Here is a 25,298-nt window from a genome sequence, read left to right on the forward strand (position 1 = left end):
TGAGGCTGCTCTTATGCCCAAGTTTCCATACTGATCTAAGGCTGTACTGAACCCAAAAGGGGTCAGTTCATCCCTCCCAAATCTTGGGAACACGCAGGAAGACAGGAGGGGGAAATGAGTTGCCTTCTCAGGTAGACTTCCAGTCTTAGGTTATGACTGACCTAGGAAATCAGAAGCAACATATATGAGATTCTCACAAGCACAGAAAAATTCAGTATCAAATAGGGAATCTGTTGGCTGGAGACCACAGTAGACCCTGGTATACAATAGGTGCTCAGTAAACACTTGTAGACTGAGTAGGACCAGAGTAGACCCAGGTATACAATAGAAAGTGAAAGTGAAGTTGCTCATTTGTGTCCGACTCTGCGACCCCGTGGACTGTAGCCCACCAGGCTCCTCCATCCATGGGATTCTCCAGGCAAGAATACTGGAGTGGGTTGCCATTTCCTTCTCCAATACAATAGGGGCTCAGTAAACATTTGTAGACTGAATAGGACCAGAGTAAACCCAGGGATACAGTAGGGGCTCCGTATATGTTTGTGAACTGAATGGATGTGAATGAGTCCTGAAAATGGGGAATCAAGACAGAAAGCAAACCATAAACCATGCTATACTAATAAGTTGGCAGACTTCGGCCAACCTGGAACCTTTTGAGTGTAGCTTCCTCATTTCTAGCATAGATTCTTTAATATTTTATTTGTTGTATGTGTTAATATTTCTACTTTGTGCTCCTCCTTTTTAGAAGGCTTGAGTAGAAGTCCTTAGAAGTCACGCACATCTCCTCTGTTTTATAGATGAGGCACAGTCATCAGATAACGTTAATGACATCCCTCCCCTCCCGTCCCCGACAGGATTGTTTATAATTGCAAATAAGAACATCAGATCCTTAGAGAAAAATGCTGCAGGTGCTCAGTCTGTAGTGTCAAGGATGGTTAACAGCCTTCACACAAGTGTCCTTGATATTTCAAGGAAACACTTGGATTTGGGATTTTATAAATGGTTTCCTCTTTAAAACTTCCAGCTGATCATGGAGCACACCTCAAGTTGAGGAGACTAACCATTACTAGCTCTCTATTCAGGGGCGAAGAGACAAGATAGCCACTCTCAGAACACCTGCATTTCAGTAACAGGTATGAGGGGGAGAAACAACAGAAAATGGAAACTGATGATTACGCAGGACAATTCAACTGATGAAAACTGCTACGGGGAAAAGAAGCCAGGTAAGAGGCGACAGAAGATAACTAGGGTGGGGAGTCCTCTTTAGACTGGCTGACCAGGTGAGACCTTTTGGAGGAGCAGACGAGTCCTGAGACCTGACTAATAGGGAGAAGTGAAAGTGTTAGTTGCTCAGTTATATCCAAATCTTTGAGACCCCATGGATTGCAGCCTTCCAGGTTCCTCTGTCCATGGAATTCTCCAGGCAAGAATACTGGAGTGGGTAGCCATTCCCTTCTCCAGGGGATCTTCCCGACTCAGGGATCAAACCCAGGTCTCCTACATTGCAGGCAGATTCTTTACCATCTGAGCCACCAGGGAAGCCCATGCAAAAATCTGGCTGAAGTATCCCAGGCAGTGGGGTTGACGATGATGACATTGACGACAACGGTATTTACTGAGGACTCACTACATTCCAGGCTTTATTCTGAGCACCAGCGCCATTTTATTCAACCTTCTCCATGACTCTTTGAGGTAAGGGACTATTATTATTCCCATTTTCTTGATGGGAAAATCTAGGCACAGAAAGGACAGAGAGTTGCCTGTGGTTCTATAGCTAAATGATCTGATAGAGCAAGTTAGAGCCCCTGCTATGTGGGAAGGAACTTAGTAGGTTGGAAAAGCAAAAGTCAGGCCGGGGTACTGGAGCCAGCTCTGAGATGAACTTGAGGAGGTCAGATCCCATAGGGCCTTGCAGGCCAGTGTCTATTCTATGAAAGTGTTTGCCATCCAAGGCATCTGTTGACAATTATCTGTTGACAGTCTGGCAAAACAGCCTGGACATCTCAGCAGAAGTGGCTGACCGAATCTTCAACCCAGCTCATATTAGCAGGTGATACTTCTGCAACATGAGAGTGGGCGGGGTACCAGGCCCACACAGGATCCCACCCAGCCTGGCAGTTTACTCACTGAATGACCTCAGATGAGCCCCAGAACGGGATGAGTCTCAGTTTCTTCTGCAAAATGAGGCCATGCACACCCACCTCCCAAACCAGTTGTGAGGATTAAATAAAAGCAGAGAGAGAAGAACGAAAAGGTGAAAGTGTTAGTCACTCAGTCGTGTCTGGTTCATTGAGACCCTACGGACTATAGCCCACCAGGCTCCTCTGTCCATGGAATTCTCCAGGCAAGAATACTGGAGTGAGTAGCCATTCCCTTCTCCAGGGGATCTTCCCAACCCAGGGATCGAACTGCGGTCTCCCGCACTGCAGGCAGATTCTCTACCATTTGAGCCACCAGGGCAAGTTTCTGTCTAGCGCCCACTGTAGGCACTCAACAATCCTAGTTCTCTGCCTTCCCTTTCTCCTTAATTATGGTGCACACCCTCCATCCATTCCCAAGCTGCTGATGAAGATCAGGACTGGGGGGTTTAACCTCACCTGCCTTCCCTCCTTTCCACATGCTTGCTTATTACCTGCCTCCTCTGCTCCCTGAACTCTGCTAGGGACAGACAGTGAGGTCCTGCAGCCTAACAACTGCTCCCTCTAAGGAATGGGAGTTTCCTGTGGGCAGTGACACGGTGCCCATGCAAAGTTGGACAACAACGGAGACCAGGCACGGAGAAAGGTCTCGAGCCTCAGAGCGATGCCGAGAAACCGGCCCCTCTTCATGTTCAGGCTACTTTCCTGGATGTGAGCATGTTCTCAGTTGCTCAGTCGTGTCTGACTCTTTTCGACTCCATGGACTGTAGCCCGCCAGGCTCCTCTGTCCATGGGATTCTCCTCGAAAGAACATTGGAGTGGGTGCCATGCCCTCCTCCAGAGGATCTTCCCGACCCAGGGATCAAACCCACATCTCCTTCATCTCTTGAACTGGCAAGCGGGTTCTTTACCACTGAGTCACCTGGGAAGTCGGCCCTGGCTGTGCTCTTAAAATAAATTCAAACAGCTCTCCTCTTGCTTCCTGGTCTGCATTTTCCTGACGTGTTTGTGACCCATTCTAGACAATTAGAGGCTGAAACTCCAATACTTTGGCCACCTGATGTGAAGAACTGACTCACTGGAAAAGACCCTGATGCTGGGAAAGATGGAAAGTAGGAGGAGAAGGGGGCGACAGAGGATGAGATGGTTGGATGGCGTCACCGACTCAATGGACGTGAGTTTGAGTGAACTCTGGGAGTTGGTGATGGAAGGGAGGCCTGGCGTGCTGGTGCCCATGGGGTCGCAAAGTGTTCAGACACGACTGAGCGACTGAACTGACTGACTGAAACGATTAGGAAGGTTGTTTCTCAGGACCCGGAACTCTGGGCTCCGTCCTGCATTTCACTTTGCAATCCCTTATCCATTTCCGCCTAGAATCTCACTGCCCACCTTCCCATCTCCCCTGATTTTCAGTGTCTTGTTAAATGACAATTTCTTTCTCTTTCTCTAGTACCTGAGACTTGGAAATTACTTTCTTTAATCCAGCCCTATTTGTACCTTTAAGGCCAAGCATTTTAGAAGCACGCATGGCTCTAAAATTGTTTTCAGTTAAGACTGCCCTGTTAGAATACTGTGTGTGTGTGTGTGTGTGTGTGTGTGTGTTTTCCTTTAGTGTACTGGTAGCCATTGCTTCTGCCTGACTTTAGGAATCCGTGTTTTCTGGACACTGGGCTATCTCTATGTTATGATTATTTTAGCTCTTTAAGAGTGAACTGCTTTAATCCCCTGATCACGCAGTCACGTGAGCTACTTTTCCATCTCCAAACGCAATTAAAAGTGCCCTTTGGGTGTTCCAAGTTTTAATCATTCTATGTGTGCAGCGTTCCTGGGCTCAGAAGGCCTTTCTCGGCCTCCTCTTGGATGGAGCTTTTCTCCAAGGAGGGGAAGGCGGAGCGGCGGAAAGTCAGAATGAGGTGGGAGGCCAGGCCCCTCAGTCTTAAGGCACCGTCTCTCCTGCAGGGGCCAGAAGCCAGTCCCCAGCAGCAGTGGGTGGGGTGGGACGCAGGCTTGGGGCCGAGCCAGGAAGCGTTGCCGCCAGGACCAGCTTAGCAACCTTAGGCACGGACTGACTTTCATCTGTAAAACGTGGATAATAATTGCTGTCTCATCCTTTTGCTGAGAGCACAGAGAAGTTCCTGCCTCACTAACGGTGTTATGATGGTCCCAATGGTGCTAAATGGTCTCTGAATCCGTTCCACGTCTGACGCTCTAAGCCAGTGCTTCTCCAACTGTGGGTCACATGCCCTTGACTAGTGACCACACGCTCCGTGAGTCGGACAACACCCGAACCCCTTCATAGCCTGGTCAGTGGGTTGAGTCCACTGCGTGAACTTGGATGAACTTGGATGTCCTGGTGATGTCCAACTGCTGTAGTCATTTTAAGGCTTTTAATTCTCGTTTTCTGAACTTATCACAAACTGATAATGAACTGCAAGCCTGCGGTGATCCATGCTTTAGGCTGTGAGCCATTGGAGGATCATATGGAGCAGGTGCTGTGGGAAGCCCAGGAGATCTGCTGGGATGGTCGTCCCCTCACCACAGCCCCACACTTCAGTGCTTAGGAAGCCTGTGCTGCTGGTCTGCCTGCAAGAACAGTGAACGGTCTGCCCAGGTGCCAGCCCATCACCATGGTGACTGCCATAGTTCATCTTGGTCTCTGAGCAAGGATCCTGTTCCACCCTCAGGTTTGGCCTGGCATGTAGACAGGAAAGGGGGTTGGATTGCCATCCTTTCTCGTGCCATAAAACCAAGGAAAACATCCTGGCTGGCAGTCAAGCCTCAAAAAACAGCAGCAACAACAGAAACTTTTGGCAGGATTTCCAAGGGCTGACTCCTGCCACGGTCACTCTCCCCACAAAAGGCCACTTAGGGTCATTCAGTTGAGGGTCATTTTCCAAAGCAAATTGCCTAGTTCTTCCAGGCACTGGACGATACTCCTTTGGTATCAGCACAAGCTACATGCAGGGACCAGTGCTCTTTAGGGCCTAACAATCACAAAAAATATCTTCATTCACTTGGGAAATTAAAGGTACAGGGTCAGAAAACATTAACTGTGAAAACTCAAGCTTTCAAGGCCAGTTGAGGATACTGCATTTTTGAAGGGACAGACTTAACAACAACAAAAGGTTATAAATAGCATTGAAAACACCCAGTGATGATGGTGAGATGTTTGTAATAACATTTCTATTGAAAAGGGAGTTTCAAATATTTGGCACGTGCCTCAAACTCTTTCCTGCCCCCGTTCTTGGCAGCTGTCATTTGCAAATCCCTTCTCTTTTTTTTTTTCCCTATCATCTGGGTTCAGAATGTCAGTGTAGAATTCAAGGCCATGACCGATGTACAGGAGATGATAAATGGAATGGGAGTTATTTGGCTTCCTGGCGTAGTCATTTCGAATAACATGTGCTCTTCACATGCATTATCGTTTTAACCCTCGCCGGCAGCGTGATTCTTGCTATTCACAGTGTACGTAATCACTCACATGTGAAAAAACTGGAGATCTGAGAAATTAAGGTGGTCAATCAGTAGTGACCTTGGAGTCCTGACCCACTGCTCTGGACAACACAGGAGGGGACTAGGGTTTATTATGCTCCTTCTGTATGCTGTGTGCATGTGTGCTCAGTCACTGTAGTCATGTCTGACTCTTTGTGACCCCATGGACTATAGACCGCCAGGCTCCTCTGCCCATGGGATGCTCCAGGCAAGGATCCTGGAGTGGGTTGCCACTCTTACTTCCTCCAGGGTATCTTCCTAACCCAAGGATCGAACCCACATCTCCTGTGTCTGCCATACTGTAGGCTGATTCTTTACCCACTGAGCCAACTGTGCCAGGATCTTATAGTTTGTAGCTGATCTAATCTTATAAATCGTAATTTGTGCCAACCTGTGAGACATTATTCTTCCTGATTTTCAGATGACGAGGGTGGGGTTCAGAGAATTTAAACTTGTTCAAGACTGATATAGGTCATAAGGGGGCTAGGATCTGGACCCACATTGCTCTGATTCTGAAGCACATCTGTTTTACTCACTATGTGGCCTCAACAGTTCAGCCTCTGCAGAGAACACCACTGAGAGCAAGACATGGCTAGGGCATTTAGAGGAATGGTATTAATGACAGCAACAACTTGCATATGACTCAGTTTCAACATTTAGAGAAATGATTAAATTACCCTCACACTGGTATTTGCAGCTATTATAAATGGTTTATATGATGACTATGTAGAAACAGGCCAAAGTGTTTACCAAATAACATTAAGAAATCGTATGTGTACTGATTACATTAATGCAAAAATTATGCATATAGATGGATAAAAAGTAAGATCCACAAAGAAAATAGCTTTTGGCTGGGATACAGGACAATAAGATGCTTTAGCATTATTAGTTCCTCAGTCATGTCCAACTCTTTGTGACTCCATGGACTATAGCCTGCCAGGCTCCTCTGTCCATGGAATTCTCCAGGCAAGAATTCTGGAGTGTGTAGCCATTCTCTTCTCCAGGGGATTTTCCTGACCCATGGATTGAACCTGAGTCTCCTGCATTGCAGGCGGATTCTTTACCATTTGAGCCACCAGAGAAGCCTAAGATGTTTTAAAGTTGCATTAAACAAAACAAAATACTTAAAGAAGTGTGTGCATTCAGGCACCAGGAAAAGCTGGCCAAAGAAAATAGGCAAAAATAATCACCCACTAAGAAATGTGTCCTCAAGAATTTAAAGAAGATATTTCCAAAATGATGAGATGGCCATAATGGCACTTAGGGCAAAAATTACATACTGATTCAGAACGGTTTTAGAGTAAAAGCTTTGGGAAGTCTGAGTGCTTTAAGTGGAGATTCTGCATACTGGAGTGATCCAAAGGCCCCGTGCCACGTTTCTTTCATTTCCTCAATGCATTCAACTCTGCTTCTTTTTAGATTTCATGGTAAAGTTCTAGGTAGTGACTTTGAAAATGAATCACACATTGTTTTTTAGATGCTGCAGGGCAAGTGAATTCATCTGAGTTCTATTACTTTGTGTGTGTGTGTCATTCAAAATCCAGCCTTCCATTCACCAAACTCCCATCCACCAATCATCCATTCAAGAGGCATTTACTGGGTGCCTACCAGTTTCCCTGATGGCTCAGACAGTAAAGAATCCCCCTGCAATGCAGGAGACCTGAGTTCGATTCCTTGGGTCAGGAAGATCCCCTGGAAAAGGGAATGGATACCCACTCCAGTATTCTTGCCTGGAGAATCCCATGGATAAAGGAGCCTGGTGGGCTACGGTCCATGGGGTTGCAAAGAGTTGGACATGACTGAGCGAATCACTTATCGTGATCTAGACCTTGTTAGGCCCTAGAAATATAAGACAGTCAACTTGTCCTCAGGTTCCTCTGAGTCTCACACAGGAAACAAGGAGAGACTAAACATGGAGACAAACAGGCGCATGGAGAGACGATTCCTATGCAGGATCTGCCAAGATGTAAGCCCATATCACAGGGGCAGGTGCCCCCACTGAGAGTCAGAGAGAGATGCTCAGAAGAGGGGATGGACAATGGGTCCTGAAGGATGAGGAGCTAGACTGGGGAAATCGGATGGAAGGGAAGGGTAGGAACCGCAGTCCAGGCAGTGAGCCACACTGTGCCAAGGCATGTAGGCAAAAGAGCATGGCCAGTTTGGGGATGGGCAGGTGGTCCGGTGGCTACAGGATGACACATAAGTGGGGAAGGGGAGTGGACCAAGGCTGGGAAGCACAGAGGCCCCACCGTCGAGGGCTTTGAGAGCCAAAGTCGGGAGCAGAGCACTCGATGGGCACACTAGAAAGTACATAGGGGCAGCCTAAGTCATCTGCGGAGACCGACATGAGTGCGTATTAGGAGCAGAGGAACATTCTGGGGTGATCTGAGGTCCCCAGCTGAGGCTGGGCAGTGTGAACCGTGAACAGACCTACCTCTCACAGTGTCTTCAGCTCCTCACAAAAGGGAATGTGCCTTATCCATCCTTATCAACACCACACCTTGTTCCTTTTGTGCCCGGGGCCTAGTAGATGCCACCCAAAATGTCTCTTGGCCAGATGATTGACTTAAAATTTAAACACAAAGCCAAACTACCCCACATTGTCAAGGGATAAAGCGCTGTTATCCTGCGGTATCTAGTGGGCAGAGATTGTCTGTTTCTACTGTTGACAGCAGATGAGTGAAAATGACACATCCCACTTATGGCCAAGGCAGAAATTCGTGGGGGTTTCCTTTAAATGCTTACGGACAGGGTTTCTGCATTACCAACCTTCATTCTTTTTATGGGATAGGAAATGAAACAGACGTCAGTTATTTCAGTTTCAATTTTAAAGTCTTATCTTTGAAGCTATTTAAAGAAAATAAATCCTCCACACAGTAAACATTCACATATAAGAACTGCATATAAGAAATCTGGGATGGTGGCAATTTCAAACCCTGAGTTAGAAAGGGTTTTCACTTTCATGAAATGGAAATAAAGAAGGATAGGACTTTTGGGTGTTCTGACCAACTGGAACTCTTCTCATAAGCTCTGAACACAGGGGAATCTGATGAATGACTTGATCCCACCGAGGAGAAAGGACCAGAGACCCTACAAGAGTGTGCTTGCAAAGAGAAAGGAGCTCCACATGAATGTATCTCACTGGAAATCAGTTAAGGGGGTGTTACACCCCATTTCCTAAATAGGGAAACAGGCTCAGAAAGGTCAAGTAACTTCTCCAAGGTCACACAGCTAGCAAGCGGCAGTCCTCAGATATATACTCTTGTCTGTCTGACCCTTACACCCAAGTTAAACAAGCTTAAAATTTACATTCCAGTCATATGAAGCCAACTTATTGGAAAATACCCTGATGCTGGAAAAGACTGGGGGCAGGAGGGGAAGGGGGCAGCAGAGGATGAGGTGGTTGGATGGATCACCCAGGCAATGGACATGAACTTGAGCAAACTCCGGGAGATAGTGGAGGACAGGGAGACCTGGTGGCGTGCTGCAGTCCAGGGGGTCTCAAAGAGTCGGACACGACTTAGCAACTGAACAAGTGAAACTGCCTAGAATTCAACCATACCCACAGTTTTATCCATCCTTCTCTGATGCTACTCCTGGATGGGACCACATACTCATCTTTCAGAATCAATTCAAGAGCCAGTTCCTCCTTTGGAGACTTGGCCTCCCACCCCCACCGTCCAACAGTCTCTCTGGTCTTTGTGCCTGGAGTCAGACTGTGGGTTCTAATCCCTTCTCAGCCATTCACCGGCCCTGCGACCTTGGGGAAGTACCTCCCTAAGCCTCAGTTTCCTCACCTGCAAAAAAGGGCCAACAAGAGTCCCATAAAGTTGTGAGCATTAAAAAAAATAAAATAACTCCTTGCCCAGAGCACAGCAGCATGCCTGGCATGCAGGAAACACTCAGTGATGTTAGCTAGCATTTTGTGCATTGCTGTAACCACACAGATGTCTCTCCCAGCAGAGTCTTTTTTCTTTCTCCCCTACTAGACAGTGATCTCCTTAAGGATGATGGATAAGTGGTGTCTCATAGATGCTTGTGGGATGAACCATGAATAATGGCGGAAGGAGGATGTGGCGTGGTGAGGGGCGGGGGGCTGGGAGGGGTGGGGCGGGGCGGGGTACTGATGAACTCCACAGGCAGGTCTCATTGACCTGGACCCCCCATGCTTCTCCAAGGACACCTGGCCTTCCCGTAGACCAAGCTCTTCAGAAGACTGGAGGGACAGCCTGTCTGCTGCTGTGCCCAGCAAACATGGCACAGAAAACATGCCTGAAATCCCACCTGCTTCTCCCCATTCTAGATCTAGCGTTCCCTCCCCAGAACACACTCATTGAGGGGCGCCATCACCCCCATGATAGTAAATTCCTTCACCTCCAGGAGACGGTGGACACGTTCGTGAAACACACCACCCAGTTTCTGGGACTCCTAACAACTGCTCACTCAGCATGCCTGTTCCCAGCCCGGCCGCAGCCAGGAGAACTACCCCAGGGACACAAGGTCAGTAAGCCCTGGCCCCTCGGAGGTCATAAGACGGCATCCAGGGGAAGCGAGGCCGCACGTGGTCAGGACGCCATCCCTGCTCTGCCTCCTCAAGCCTCCGCTCTGCTCTGCCGGACCGGCGAGCTGGCCGGCACACCCCGGGGCACCACGCCCCTCCGGCCTTGATGTGCTGGAGTGGCCGAGGGAACGCAGGCAACCTGAGAACTCAAATTAAAGGACAACAGCCGGACTGTGACCACTTCAGAAACATCAGGTCCACAGAGTCCCCAGCAGCTCGCTGCCAGCTGCTCCAGCAACGTCATCCGTGCTTCCCCAGCTCCTTCCTCTAACTGGGGGAGCCGCCTCCTTGTAAACCCTCCCACAGGCCGCCGGGAGAGCGATTGGGAATTTCAGGCAAACCTGGGTGATCATAACTGCTTACCTCCTGTATTGCTTAATTTTGGTTCCTGAAAGACAAAGCTTATTGAAATTTCAGATGTCTGAAGTATTTAAAAATTTCCTATCCCACCTTTCCAAAGCAGGGCGCATTGATGTTTAAAATTCGTCCTGTGATTCAGAAGGCCCTGGATTAGTATTTGCCCAGATAAAATGTCTGACTTCTTCTTCCAATGCTGGGTGTGGCTAGTGAAATTCCTGGCTAACTCTGTTGAAACAACTCTTCAGGTGACTTTCTGAGGCTGGAGCCAAAAGCCCATTTCCTCAGAAGGATGGGAGAGCTTTTAAAGTAGTTTTTATAAATAAAATTATTTTCTTTCCTCTTTTTTTTTGGCTGCTCAGCATGTGGAATCTAGTTCCTTGACCAGGGATTGAGCCTGTAAGGTTTGCACTGAAAGTGTGAAATCGTAACCACTCTGGACCATCAAGGAAATCCCAATAAATGTATTTTCTTACTGCTCAACTGTTTTGCAAATATTAGGTGATAAGAGTACTAGGAAAATGTTAGATCCTGGTTCTAAAATGAAGAAATTAAGCTTTATTTCTCATTCTTGGTGACCACTGACCAGGCCAGGTCTCGTCATGGAAGCCCTGTGCACTGGTTTTGGGCTCTGAGTTTGAGATTCTGCTCAGCCATGACCTGCCAAGTGGTCCTCAGCTGCCCTGAGGGGTTGTGGATGGAAGGTTGGCTTCTACGCTGACGACCTTCCCCGCGAGACCCACAGGTCCCTCCCCAGGCTCTTCTCATGGGCCTTCCAAGCCAGCACACCTCTCCCTGCCAGCTTCGCCCACCAGCCCATGACGACTACCCTAGGAAGGAGGCCACAGCTCCATGATGGAGGTCCATCCCCTGGCACACTGCCAGGAGGACAGAGTGGGCTCAGAAAGTGTCCTGAACCAATCAATAGGTAAGTAAGGGGTCGGGTGAGTGGAGGCAAGAAAAGCAAATGGCCACTGAACCAGGATGCATGAGCCTGGGAAGCCAAGTGGTGTTGGGAGGACTGTGAGTGAGAGGAGAGAGCCAGAGGCCATGTTGCTCCAAGGAGTTCCCGGCTGGAGGACAAAGATGACACATAACAGGCGCTAGGTAAACTGTGGCGACAAACACCAAGTGGGCACTTTCTGGCCGAGACCTTGGGCTACGCCCTCTGTGTGGGTTCTCTCTCTTAATCCTCACATTGGGCTTCCCAGGTGGCTCAGTGGTGAAGAATTCACCTGCAGTGCAGGAGAGGCCAGAGACACGGGTTCGATCCCTGAGTTGGGAAGATCCCCTGGAGGAAGAAATGGCAACCCACTCCAGTATCCTTGCCTGGGAAGTCCCATGGACAGAGGAGCTTGGTGGGCTACAGTCCATGAGGTCAGAAAGAGCTGGACACGACTTAGCAACTAAACAACAACAACAAATCCTTACACTAAACCCTACAAGGAGCTGACATAACTTTTGGTGAAGGAGATTAAGGATCCAGTGAGAAACACTGACTTCTCTGTCAAGGCAGGAAAGACATGATCCAATTCCTATCAATATCATCATTCTATGAGAATACTGTTTGCAGCAACAGGGATTGACCTAGAGAGTGTCATACTAAGTGAAGGAGGTCAGACAGACAAACTAAATATCATAGGCTGCCACTTATTTGTGGAATCTAAAAAAAAATGATGCAAATGAACTTACTTACAAAATAGAAACAGACTCACAGACATAGAACACAAACTTACAATTGCCAAAGGGGGCAGGTTTGAGATGAGCAGACCTACACTACTGTATATAAAATAGATAAACAACAAGAATGCATTGCATAGCACACAGGACTGTATTCAATATCTTGCAATAACCTAGAATGGAAAAGAATCTGAAAAAGAATATATATATATATATATATATGCATGTATCACATATATTTATGAATCACTTAGCTGTACACTTGAAACTAACACAAATTGTAAATCAACTATGCTGCTGCTGCTGCGTCGCTTCAGTCGTGTCCGACTCTGTGCGACCCCATAGGCGGCAGCCCACCAGGCTCCCCCGTCCCTGGGATTCTCCAGGCAAGAACACTGGAGTGGGTTGCCATTTCCTTCTCCAATGCATGAAAGTGAAAAGTGAAAGTGAAGTCGCTGAGTCGTGTCCAACTCTAGCGACCCCATGGACTACCAGGCTCCTCCGTCCATGGGATTCTCTAGGCAAAAGTACTGGAGTGGGGTGCCATCGTCATTACAAAAATAATTTTTAAATCATCATTGTACATTCTTACTAGAAAGGCAGTGTTTTGCCATGGAGCACATAGGTTCTAGAGTTCAAGTTCCGGTCTGTCATTTGGGGGCATAAAGCTGGGTGACTGATTTTATTTCTATCCCCTGTGCCAGCTCTTTTATGGGAAAGTGAAAGTGTGCACTGTTTCACATGGGCCACTGTGGAGTCCAGCTACATCGGGACAGCCTGCAGTACTTTACTTTAGGTGGTAGCCTTGGAAATGCATCTCTCTGTTGCCTCAAACCATACATGGTTCCCCATGTCATTATCAGCAGAGGGCCTGATGCCATTCCCTCTCTGCTGGTATGATGTCCTTACTCTTTGCAGGCTGCAATCAGAAGACTGCAGACGTGGGGACCAGTGAACCTTGCTGATCCCACGGTGAAGGTCACCATTTTACTGATGACAACAGAGGAGCTGGGTGGGTGGGGCATGTAGGGAGGAGGGAAATTCAGCATTTATCACTGTGTTAAATGCAGCTGAATATGTAATAGTCTGTTTAAGATCTCAGCAGAGACTGAGCGACCGAGTCTAGGATGGACGCCAAAGTCCCAGATTCCTTGGAGGTGTCAGCTGAGGACATGTAGTGTGGGACTTCTCTATCTGCTTAATGAGAGGCATCATTAGATGGTTCAAAGGAAATCTCTCCTGGCCCCTGACAAGACGCAATGCCAGGTGCTGTGGGGCCGCCTTCTGAATTCCTGTGGCTGGAACAGTACCGAAGACCCCCATGTCCTACCGGCTCTGTGCCAGCAGCCCTTACGGGAGCCAGTGCTGAACGCAGAGCCTGGAGGTTGGGGAGAACACAGCCTCATCGATCCCGCTGAGAGCTCTCTCCTCAGACCCCGCCTCCTGGGCAGACCCTGGTTTCCCTCTGAGCAGGAACCAGGGGGCCGTTCAGTGGGGAGCGCCCTGGCTGAGGGCGTCCAAGATGGCGGGCGCGTTGGCGTGAAGTGGCGGGGAGTGAGGCTGACTCTGGGTCTTGCCACAACAGCTGGGTTTGGTTCTGGGGCATCTAAACCGAATAGAAGACTCTTCTTCCTTTACTTAGGACGGAGACCCTGCTATCCTCATGTTTAATCCTTTCGGGGGTTCCTGGCCCTGGTACCCCAGCCAGCCAGTTGCTCCAAGACCTGGCTCCCAGCTAACTCTCTCTCCCTCCTCTCCTCGGCCTCTCCCTTCACATCTCAGCATCACCAACTGCTCGGCTTCCCATTCCCTAACCTGTGCTCCTTCCGCTCCCTCTGATGGAAAAGGCCTTCCTCCTCCTTTGGCTTTTCTTTGTTCATTCTTTCACACTCTGCTCAGGCATCACCTCCTCCATGAAACCTTCTCTGGTTGATTCACCAGAGATATCTATCTTGTACTCCCGTAACTCAGTCTGGAAACTTCTATCATGATATTCACCCTTTCATATACAATGATCTCTCTTTATAAACCCTCATAGGGGAGGGTTTCTTCATAACGGGTGCCATGACTTTTGTCTTTGAATCTTCAGCATCTAGTTCAGGGCCCGTCACATTCCAATGAGGGCACAATTTGGAAACATTTGTGAAAATCATTCTTAATTTACAGAACAGAAAGTCCTGCCAAAGCATTTCAACATGTAGAAGTATGCAAACGTGATTGAACTTAGAGGACTGTGAATTCAAAATAAGATTCACAAGCCTGCCCTTAAGGATAAAGAAATTATCCGTATATTTTTTCTAGCCTTTGAATTTGATAATATCAACCATTTTACTATTTTTGAGCTGACTAAATCCTACAGCACTGCGGTTTTCCTTCTTGTTTAATTGACATTTTTAAAAGCTTAAAGGTGAATTTACTATGAATCTGATTCTTTCCACCTCTCAGAATCAACTGCCAAATAAATGACCACGTTCCAATGCTTTCATCTAATAGTAAATATAAGTTTTCAGGTAGATAAAAAGGAAAAGAAACAAGGCACAGACACTCCAATGGGGTGGGCCCCTGGAGAAGCAGGGCGATGTGGAAGCCAGCAACTCAGAGGCAAAGGGATGTGGACCGTGGCCACTGCCTTCCTGTTCGTTCTGGAAGGCAATGCTGGCTTTATGAAGGAAACCGTATCCTCTACTTGCAACATGGTGACTGCCACTCCACACTGAAAACAGCATTGACATATATACACTATGCACGTGTGTGTGTGCAAAGTTGCTTCAGTTGTGTCTGACTCTGTGCAACCCTGTGGACTGCAGCCCGCCAGGCTCCTCTGTCCATGGGATTCTCCAGGCAAGAATACTGGAGTGGGTTGCTGTGCCCTCCTCCAGGGGATCATATATACACCACCCCGTGTAAAACAGACAGTTAGTGGCCATCTACTGTGCAGTACTTCAGTGCTCAGTAATGACCTAGAGGGGTGGGGGTGGGGGTGGGTGGGAGGGGAGCTCAAGAAGGAGTGGGTATATATACACACACAGCTGATTCACTTTGTTGTACAGCAGAAATCAATGCAACATTGTAAAGCAATTATACTCTGATCAAAAGTAATTTAAAAATATAAATAACACTGATTTATAAAAATGAGTATAGAATATTTAAAAAAGAAACAGTGTGATGTTTGTTACCCTGACCAACTTTACTGTAGTTGTTAGCATAGACCAATATAAAGATGTTTGTTTCCAGAGACCAACTCTGGAGGCTGTATTATGTGGGCAGAGAGTGTTGCCTAACATTTAATTTTTTTTAAAATAAAAATTCACTGTACATCTAAACCAGAAAACCAATTACACGTTACACAGAGAGTCCCCAACAAGCCTTAGAAATAAATGTCTGTGTTCCAGCACCGAGGTGAGTTTCTTCAGGGGACACTCTCTGGAAGGCACACTGAGCCTCCTTACGCGTGAGGAGTCCCTGGATGCAGACACAGAGACTATGAACTTGGCAACAGTACATTGGCGACTTGAGACAATCAGAAGGGACACAGCACCAAAGCATTTGATGAGAGAGACATTGCCAGCCTTTGAATAATTCATTCTGGGAGTCATACAAACGTAGCGAAGATGCCCCACCCTGACAAAGTCTAGGCTCAATGCTTTTTGTTAGTTAAATCCAATCATCCATTGATCACACACACACACAGGCACACAGAGTGGTGTAAGACATACACATTGTGCTGCTATTCACAGTCGCCAGGGCCTGGGTACAACCTAAATGCCTATCAGTGGATGAATGGATAAGTAAGATGTGGTACACGCATACAGTGGAATATTGCTCAGCCACAGAAGGGAATGAAATAGCATCATTTGCAGCAACATGGATGGAGCTAGAGACGATCATACTAAGTGAAGTATGTTAGAAGAAAGACAAATACTTCTTAGAATAGAGAATCACATCCATGTGGCATCTAAAATAAGACACAATGAACTTATTTGCAAAACAGCCTGACAGCTATAGAGAACAGCCTTGGGATTGCCAAGGGAGACATGAAGTGGGAGTTCTGGATCTGCAGATGCAAACCGCCATACACAGAATGGGTAAACGACAAACTCCTACTGTACAGCACAGGGAACTGTATCAATATCCTGTGATAACTATAATGGGAAAGAATACGAAATGAAAGAGAATGTATATATATGTATAACTGAATCACTTTGCTGTGCAGTAGAAATTAACACAACATTGTAAATTAACTATACTTGAATAAGATACATTTTAAAAAGACATATGTATTGTGCTAGATTACCTCATTTTAATTCCTTGGTTCAAGATACGCATAAATCTCTAAAACACTTTTCAAACTCAACGGGAAATACCTCAGCCCACTGGTCTTACCCTGAGGTAGTTGAGGGTGAAATTTGTCAGCCCCATCCTGGTGATGTTTTTGGACAGCTGATCCAAGACCTGAGGATCTTGTGCCTAAACAGGAAAAAGAAAATCAAATATTTTATCCCCTCAAGACGGTATCAAGGAAGTCCCGACTGTGCTACTGCTGCTAAGACGTGCATCTTGCCAGTTTTTCTCAGAGGGTAGGTTGCTGGAGATAATTTGTTTTTCATTTTGAAGATACTTGCATATAACACTCAAGGTCACCTTTGGATCAATGGTGCAAGACTCATTGCCAGGGAGAACTGAACTGAGTCAGATGGGAGAAAGGACTTTATTTCCTCTGTGAGAGGCCTTGTGTCTTCCAGAGGAGGGTTATTAAGCCCGATCAGGACACCTCCAGGTCCCTGGCACCCCCTTAACTCTGAGGGGAGGTGGGGTCTGGGTTTGGCAGAACCATGTTTTAGGGCTTCCCAGATGGTGCTAGCGGTAAAGAACCTTCCTGCCAATGCTAATGCAGAAGATGTAAGAGACTTGGGTTCGATCCCTGGGTGGAGAAGATTCCCTGAAGAAGGAAATGGCAACCTACTCCAGTATTCTTGCCTGAAAATTACCATGGATAGAGAAGCCTGGCCAGGCTACAGTCCATGGGGTCACAAAGAGTTGGACATGACTGAAGTGACTTAGCACACACACACACATGCTTTAGGACTGGCCTTTGCTGTGGGTTATGATAATAGTTTTTTTTTTTTTTAAGATCTTCAAATTTTTTTTTCTAATCTCTATTAATTATCTACTGATGTTATTTATGGGGGGAGGACACATTTCTGTTTTATTTTTGACCACATCATGAGGCATGGGGGATCTTTCTTCCTAGACCAGGGATCGAACCTGAGACCCCTGCAATGGAAACGTGGATTCTTAACCACTGGGCCACCAAGGAAATCTCATGACAGTGTTTGTAGCAGCTGGGAGTTGAGTCCTGTATTTGAACATTTTGGAACTGCCATGAAATATATTAATACATATATATTAAAAATTCTAACTCTCCTCTCCGTTAAGCTGAGGCTACAAATAGATGTCCTCAACAACTTTAATCCTGAAGGACCGTAAAGGTATGCATTCTATTTTCAGAAATATCAGCCACATTAAAAATATCAAGATGTCATGTTTCATGGGCCACCCCCAGTGTTCTGTTTGGCGAGAAAAGAAAACAGATTCTTTCTGGATTCCGTTGTAAGGTGAGTCTCTTAGTCACTGCTCTTTCTTTCTGTTTGTTTTCCCTTCTTTCTTGATAGATATAAACTCTTGATAGATATAAACTCTTGCTAAACAGAGGAAGTCTTAAGTAAACATCTTCTTGCCTCTGGGTCTGCATTCCTGAGACCATCTAGGTTATACCAACATCTTAATTTATTCTTTTTCTGTACTTAATTTCCCTCAGAGTAATGCAACCAATTGGCTTTGTGTAGATAAATTAAAAAAAAAAAAACTAATGTAGGTGAAAATAGCTTGCCATTTTTCATCTCAATTTCTGAAAAGAGGTCCTCTGTAGACATGCGTGTGTGCGTCCTAAGTCACTTCAGTTGTGTCTGACTCTGAGGCTCTACGGACTGTAGCCCACCAGGCTCCTCTGCCCATGGGATTCTCTAGGCAAGAATACTGGATCGAGTTGTCAATCAGTACTGGAGTGGGTTGCACTTACAACTGTGATTGTATTCTCTTTTCACCACATAGGGTCTTAAAATCAGGCTCAAATCTGATTTTGCTCCGGAGCATTTTCTCAGAAGCTGCTGCATCGTGCACTCTGGAAGAAGCATTCATTAACTCAGTGCCTGGTGATTCCTTCTCACGGGACTGACCTGATGAGTTTCTGTCAAGGCTTACCATTAAAACATCTCTCTAGATTGGCAGCGAATCCACCCTTGGACCTTCTTGATGTCCAAGCAATTTGATATGATTTACAGCCAAATTCAATCAAGAGGAACCCAGGTCTTCCTCGGGTTTCCAATGCCGTGGTTAGGAAGTGTGTGCACACACATCGGAGGTATGTGAACCCCACATCTTGTCAGATGGTTCCAATAAAAACTGGAAACTTTTTCCTACTCCTTGTTTTATTTCTCTCATTTATACATAACAGGTTTATTAGCCCAGGCCGAGTGGTACTTGATAACAAATGCGTGGAATTTAAGAAAAGTACAGACTGTTTATTGAGGTAACCTCCATTTGGAGTTTAAAATAATAAAGTAGGAAAGGAAATAGTCTCACAATTTACCAAACTCAGAAACAAAGGAGGGCAAAAGGGGCCTATGGATGAAAATGTTTGATGGGAAAACTCAAAATTTAGAGTTAATTGCCTAAAGTGTGAAGTTTCTGGGAGCTCTTTCACAGTGAGAAAACAGGGCTTCTCTTTTCTGGGTAAGACGAGGGGATGAGAGGGAAGAAAGTGAAATAGAAATTAAGTACTTACGTGCATGGCTAGAATGCTTCTTGGGACTAACTCTCTGTATTGTCTAATGGTAAAGTGCCACGTTTTTATTCTCATGAGGTCATCAAAGGTGAACTCCAAAATCAGTCTGCCTTCTGTACACACCTGGAAGGGACAAACAGGAGGATCAATGGTTGTGCACTTGGTGATCGCAACGTTTTTGTAATTCACATGTCAGCCACTCAATGCGGTCTCCCTGACTCCTCTTGGCAGGTGCTCGATCTTGGCAGAAACGTGGCACAAGAGCTAAGCCTCCACCTAACACTGAGATTCCCACTCACTTTCTTGATTCAACCAGAACAGCTTCAGTTTTATCTGTTTTAAGTAGTGGACCTCTGATCAAGCCTGACTGGAGAAAGATTTCTTAGGCTAAAAAAAGTACAAAACTTTGGAAATCATTGCATTTATACTTAAAGAAAAAATAACAGTCAACTGAATAGGGAATATGATCATTTTAGAAATAGTCTAAACTATAGTCCATGAAGATAATTAGCAATGTAAATCATTCCTTTGGGCTTCCCAAGGCAGCGGTAGTGGTTAACCACCCGCCTGCCAATGCAGGAGACATAAAAGACACGGGTTCAATCCCTGAGTCAGGAAGATCCCCTGGAGCAGGGCACAGCAACCCTCTTCAGTATTCTTGCCTGGATAATCCCATGGACAGAGGAGCCTGGCGGGCTACAGTCCATAGGGTCAAAAAGAGTTGGACATTACTGAAGTGACATAGTACAGCACGTCAACCTTTTATGAAATCTTAATAATCACTTCAAATTTCTTTTCAAATGAGTCAGTTCTTCGCATCAGGTGGCCAAAGTATTAGAGTTTCAGCTTCAGTATCAGTCCTTCCAATGAACAGCCAGGACTGATTTCTTTTAGGATGGACTGGTTGGATCTCCTTGCAGTCCAAGGGACTCATTTGAAAAGACCCTGATGCTGGGAAAGATTGAAGGTGGGAGGAGAAGGGGACAACAGAGGATGAGATGGTTGGATGGCATCAACGACTCAATGGACATGAGTTTGAGTAAACTCTGGGAGTTGGCAATGGACAGGGAGGCCTGGCGTGCTGCAGTCCATGGGGTCTCAAAGAGTTGGACAGGACTGAGCAACTGCACTGAACTGAATAATCACTTCCTTCTTTGGGAATTTTATACCAAAAACCATCAATTACTGAATTGCAACTATGTCCTAGGCACTGGGTTAGGTGCTTCCTAGTCTCTCTAATTTAAAGAACTATTTTCTTTAAACAAGCAGAACACCAAGTGCAGGAGAATTAGTAGTAACCTGTTGATAGAGCATGACTTAAGAAAGATGCTTTGAAAAAAAAAAAAAAGAAAGATGCTAATAACACCTGCCATTTTCATTTCATCAAAGGTCTCAGAAGCACTGTCAGATAATTATTGATAATCTGGGTGAAGGCCTCTGACTCAGATCCGATTAGCACAAGCTGTGGGTAATTCCAGGCGTTTGGGCTGCTTGCCTTCAAACTCCTCGACTGAGTGGTCTTCAGAGCCTCGTTTCTGGATCTTCGCCATGAGAGTAGAGCACAGTGAAATGGGGGAAGACTTCAGCGTCCCCACACCACTCCTCCAGAGCCTTGCCCGCCAGCATCAGACTTAATTTACCAAGGTTTTCCAAAGAGCTGCATGGAGATTAAGCCACACAATTCTTCCCTGAGTGTTAACAGGACAGAAGCCACCAGCAGGGGAGGCTTTCCCAGAAGAGAGGTGACTATGGCCAGACATGGGCAGAGAAATGTCTTGACAATACAGGACAGGGATATTTGGATGCCATAATCCTTTTCTTTTAAAGAGAGGGGGTTATTGGATGTTTAAGCAAATATTAGCCCAGTTAAATGTCATGCTTTTTTTTTTTTATTATCTAATCTATTTGTTTTGTGTTTATGAGACAAAAACCTAAGGCAGAGACAGGTTCTGGTTTACTTCCACAGGAATAGAATTTCATAAGGGGAGGCCTGGGTACAGTTCTTCTGATGAATTACTCAGCTGGAGAATCTCTAAGGCCATGTTCAACTGTGTTCTTTGTTTATTGTGATGCAGCAAACCAGCTGAGAACTCTTCTTGCCATCAAACTGCTAAGGGCCTCCGAAAAGAAACATTGCAACAACCTTGGATTCCTCCTTTCTCAGCTAAAACCAAGGACTCAGGTTTATCCGGGACATAGCATGTGCAAGAGAGGAATTCTGAGAACTGAATCTAAGTGGCTGTGTTGAGTGTTTTCTTTAAGGGAAACTAAATGACTGAAGTGGGTGAAAGTCACTCAGTCGTGTCCGACTCTTTGTGACCCCATGGACTGTAGCCCGCCAGGCTGCTCTGTCCATGGAATTCTCCAGGAAAGAACACTGGAGTAGGTATCCATTCCCTTCTCCAGGGAATCTTCCTGACCCAGGGACTGAACCCAGGTCTCTGGCATTGCAGGCGGATTCTTTAGCATCTGAGGAGCCCTGGTGACTTCTTTGAATGAAAGGATGGGAGACAATTTGATCAATGCTGACCTTCCCCAAGCAATTCTTCCCACAGCCTCCTCCCAAGCCCTGCCCATCCTCTCCACGCCCTGCCCTCCTCATGGAGGTCAAAGGAAACTGAAGGTTTTGTGATTTATTTTATTTTACATGCAACAATCAGAAAATGAAATAGAGATGCTTAAGAAAAAATATATATACATATATATATATATATATATATATATATATATATTCCTTGTTTGGAATAGTTAAAAAAATGAGCATAGCTTATGAAGAGGAATTAATGTTTCCTCTTTTCAGAAAAACTCTGTGCATTCCTCGTAATCAATACAATTAATGTAGCTTTTATCTAAAGTTGGCCTTTAAAAAAAAAAAAAGCTGCCTTTCACTTGGAATCCAAATTCAAAAGGGTCCCCAATTAAGAAAACATTTTCTGTTGTGCTGAATTCATGTTACTGTGAGCTCTGACATTTTGTTTCTGTGGTAACCAAAATCAGCTGATTAGTTGGCATGGCAACAGAAAAGATGTAATCCCAGCAGACACACTCTAATCAATGCCCCCAGCACAGATGGTCTCTGGAGGATCAACAAGAAAGAGGCTGGCAGGCATTCAGTGCATCACGTGTTGGCTTGAGACTAGGCCAGGAACAAGAGAACTAAAAAAGAACATTTCTCAAACTAACCCGTAGCTTTTTAACCCTTTTCTTTCTTTGCCTAATCGTAAGGCAATACTGACCATGTCGTTGTATAACAAAATGATTCTCATGCAGCTTTTACGAAATACAATATGCTTGTTAGATGGGAGTGTTCATTTAATTTTTCTTCGTCTTTATGCTTAGAACAGTTTGCATGGACTAAGGCTTTTAGATTAACAGTTGCATAAAGCTCAGTGTATCTTACTTGGAAATGCTGCACATGTCAATCCATAGTGGTTTAATTGCTAAGTTGTGTCCAACTCTTTGTGATCCCATGGACACCTTTGCCCCTCAGGCTCCACTGTCCATGGAATTTCCCAGGCAAGAATATTGGAGTGGGTTACTATTTACTTTTCCCGGGGATCTTCCTGACTCAGGGATTGAACCCGGGTCTCCTGCATTGCAGGAAGATTCTTTACCTACTTAGCCACCAAGGAAGCCCATGTGTAAATACATATATATACATTTATTAGAGTGATATACTCATTGATATAGTAATTCCATTAGAGTCAGGATGAGAGCATAAAGGGCTTTCCAGGTGGCGCTAATGATAAAGAACTTGGCTACCAATGTAGCTGGATTTAAGAGGCACAGGTTCAATCCCTGGGTTGGAAAGATCCCCTGGAGTAGGGCATGGCAACCCACTCCAGTATTCCTGTCTGGAAAATCCCATGGACAGAGGAGCCTGGCGAGCTACATTCCATGGGGTCGCAGAGTCAGACACGACTGAGCACGTACACAAGAGTATAACATAATAAGAATGATGAACTAACTGTCAAAGACATCAGTGAGGATTCATACTGGAAAAAAGGTGAAAGTTACTCATGTTTGACTCTTTGTGACCCCATGGGCTGTAGCCTGCCAGGCTCCTCTGTCCATGGGATTCTCCAGGTAAGAATACTGGAGTGGGTATCCATTCTCTTCTGCAGTGGATCCTCCTAACCCAGGGATTGAACCCAGGTCTCCTGCATTTTGGGTGGATTCTTTGCCATCTGAGCCACCAGGGGAGTCCAGGAATACTGGAGAGGGTAGCCTATTCCTTCTCCAGTGGATCTTTCCAACCCAGGAATTGAACTGGGGTTTCCTGCATTGCAGGCGGATTCTTTACCAGCTGAGCTGCCAGGGAGGCCCACACTGGTTGGTATTTCCATGGTACTTTTCCACAGTATTAAATCATTTCACAGTAAATAATTGAGATAAGAAAAGACCGTAGCCTATGTTTATAGAAATGATAAGGAGTCCAATAATGGCTGTAATTATGGTTCCAGTTTGTGAACCCCAAAATGATGCAACATGTACCCCAGAGACGGTCCCTTCAATATTGGCCAGAATTCACATCCTCAAATATAATTCAAGGGTCTTTAATTCTGAAAGCCTTGGGGATTTCTCTTCTGATTATTAAGCTTTGCTTCCAATTTGATTCAAAGTTGAATACAGAAAAGAAAGCTTTCAGAATATATGTATAAAAACTCTCATTACAGCATCTATAGTGTTCCTAGGGTCAGGAAATTGCAAAACATGCTTTGTGGTCCTGAGGAATATTAAATATTACTGTTGATTAGGGCTGTGGCTGATTTTTGATTCAGCAGTTGACCACATTTTCATAAAAGCAACTCAGAAATGCAGAGTCAAACGCTATTTGGAGAATTAGAGTTTATTGATAGTCTAAATTAGAACAATGCGAAAATGCCTGCACATAATGTGCTAAGTGATACCATGTACTAATAGCAGGCTCCCCTTTAAAAAAAAAAAGCATCAGCTACCAAACTATTTTTCTTTGTGGTACTGAAAGGTCATTAGATTTCTGATTTCTGCTAAATCACCATATTATTTTATTACACAAAGATGAGTTATTTTTAATTAATATAAGAACAAAAGAAAAATTGGAAAGATTCTTTGGGTAGTATAATAATCACCCAAGGAGCAAAAAAAAAAAAAAAGAGAAAAAATGAAACGCTTTGGAATATTCTAAAAATAAATGTGCATAATTAGCATCTGGACGAAGGCCACACAGCTAAGCTACATTTCCCAGAAAGTGATCTTTTTCATCACAGCATAGAAATATTCATTACTGGAGCTGGCAAAAGTATTGCCACGGAGTAGAGTCAGATGGGTGATCTAAATAATTAAAGCTTGAAACCCAGAGACCTGAGTTCAGGAGAATGTCCCCATGTGGGAGGGGGTGCCATGCGAGAGGGAGTGCTCCAGCAGGGAGGAGGAAGCAACAGAGGAGAACCTTGGTTTCTTAATTTGAATGGTAAAAAAAACCACCTTATCAAGCCATAGGAAGAATGGGATTCTTTTTGATTTAAAACCAATCTGGCATGTACAGCACGATATCTTCAGAGCAACTATGTTCATTTCTGAAAAAGTTTTGGTCTGAGAAAGACATGGAGGAAATATATGAAAGGCTCATTGCAATATGCATTTTTATTTTCAGTGGCTACAGGCTTTGGAAGTAGCTCCTTCATTACAGCCAAGTTTAATTATCACGGATTTCTTTTTTCTCTGAAGGCATAAGGAACTGGTGTGTTTTTCTTGAATGACCTAAAAGTCCACTAGTGTTAGTGTGTTGAGTGGCTCAGTCGTGTCCGACTCTTTGTGGCCCCACTGACTGTAGCCCGCCAGGCTCCTTTGTCCACGGGATTTTCCAGGCAAGAATACTGGAATGAGGTGCCATTTCCTTCTCCAGGGGATCCTCCTGACCCAGGGAGCGAACCCGTGTCTCCTATGTCTCCTGCCTTGGCAGGCGGATTCTCTTCCACGAGCGCCACGTGGGAAGCTGTAACACCATATATGTGTGTGTGTGAGTTGCTCAGTCACAGAATACTGGAGTGGGTTGCCGTTCCCTTTTCCAGGGAAAGTAACGCTAAGCTTACACAACGGATACGGAAGCAACAGAAAAAGGCTTTCCCTGCAGTGCTCGGGCTTTGTAATTCTAGAAATGGCTCCTGTATCCACAGGTGATGTAAATGTTTGGTGTCTTCAAAAATAAGTGAATCATGGACAGAGTAAACCATCACCCAGGTGACCA

General features: G+C 45.5%; 1 protein-coding gene across 8 annotated transcripts in view; it reads right to left on the minus strand.

Moving 5' to 3' along the window:
* The window catches only part of LDB2 (LIM domain binding 2), a 453,319-nt gene that overhangs the window by 52,730 nt on the left and 375,291 nt on the right, over positions 1-25,298 (minus strand). For all 8 annotated transcript variants that reach the window (XM_061420904.1, XM_061420902.1, XM_061420900.1 and 5 more), the window contains exons 4-5: positions 19,070-19,192; positions 16,609-16,692 (exon numbers count right to left, since the gene is read on the minus strand). In XM_061420904.1, coding sequence (XP_061276888.1) covers positions 16,609-16,692; positions 19,070-19,192 — 207 coding nt within the window. The remainder of the gene's footprint in view (positions 1-16,608; positions 16,693-19,069; positions 19,193-25,298) is intronic.

This window comes from Bos javanicus, chromosome 6, assembly GCF_032452875.1.
Source record: "Bos javanicus breed banteng chromosome 6, ARS-OSU_banteng_1.0, whole genome shotgun sequence".
Classification (NCBI taxonomy): domain Eukaryota; kingdom Metazoa; phylum Chordata; class Mammalia; order Artiodactyla; family Bovidae; genus Bos; species Bos javanicus.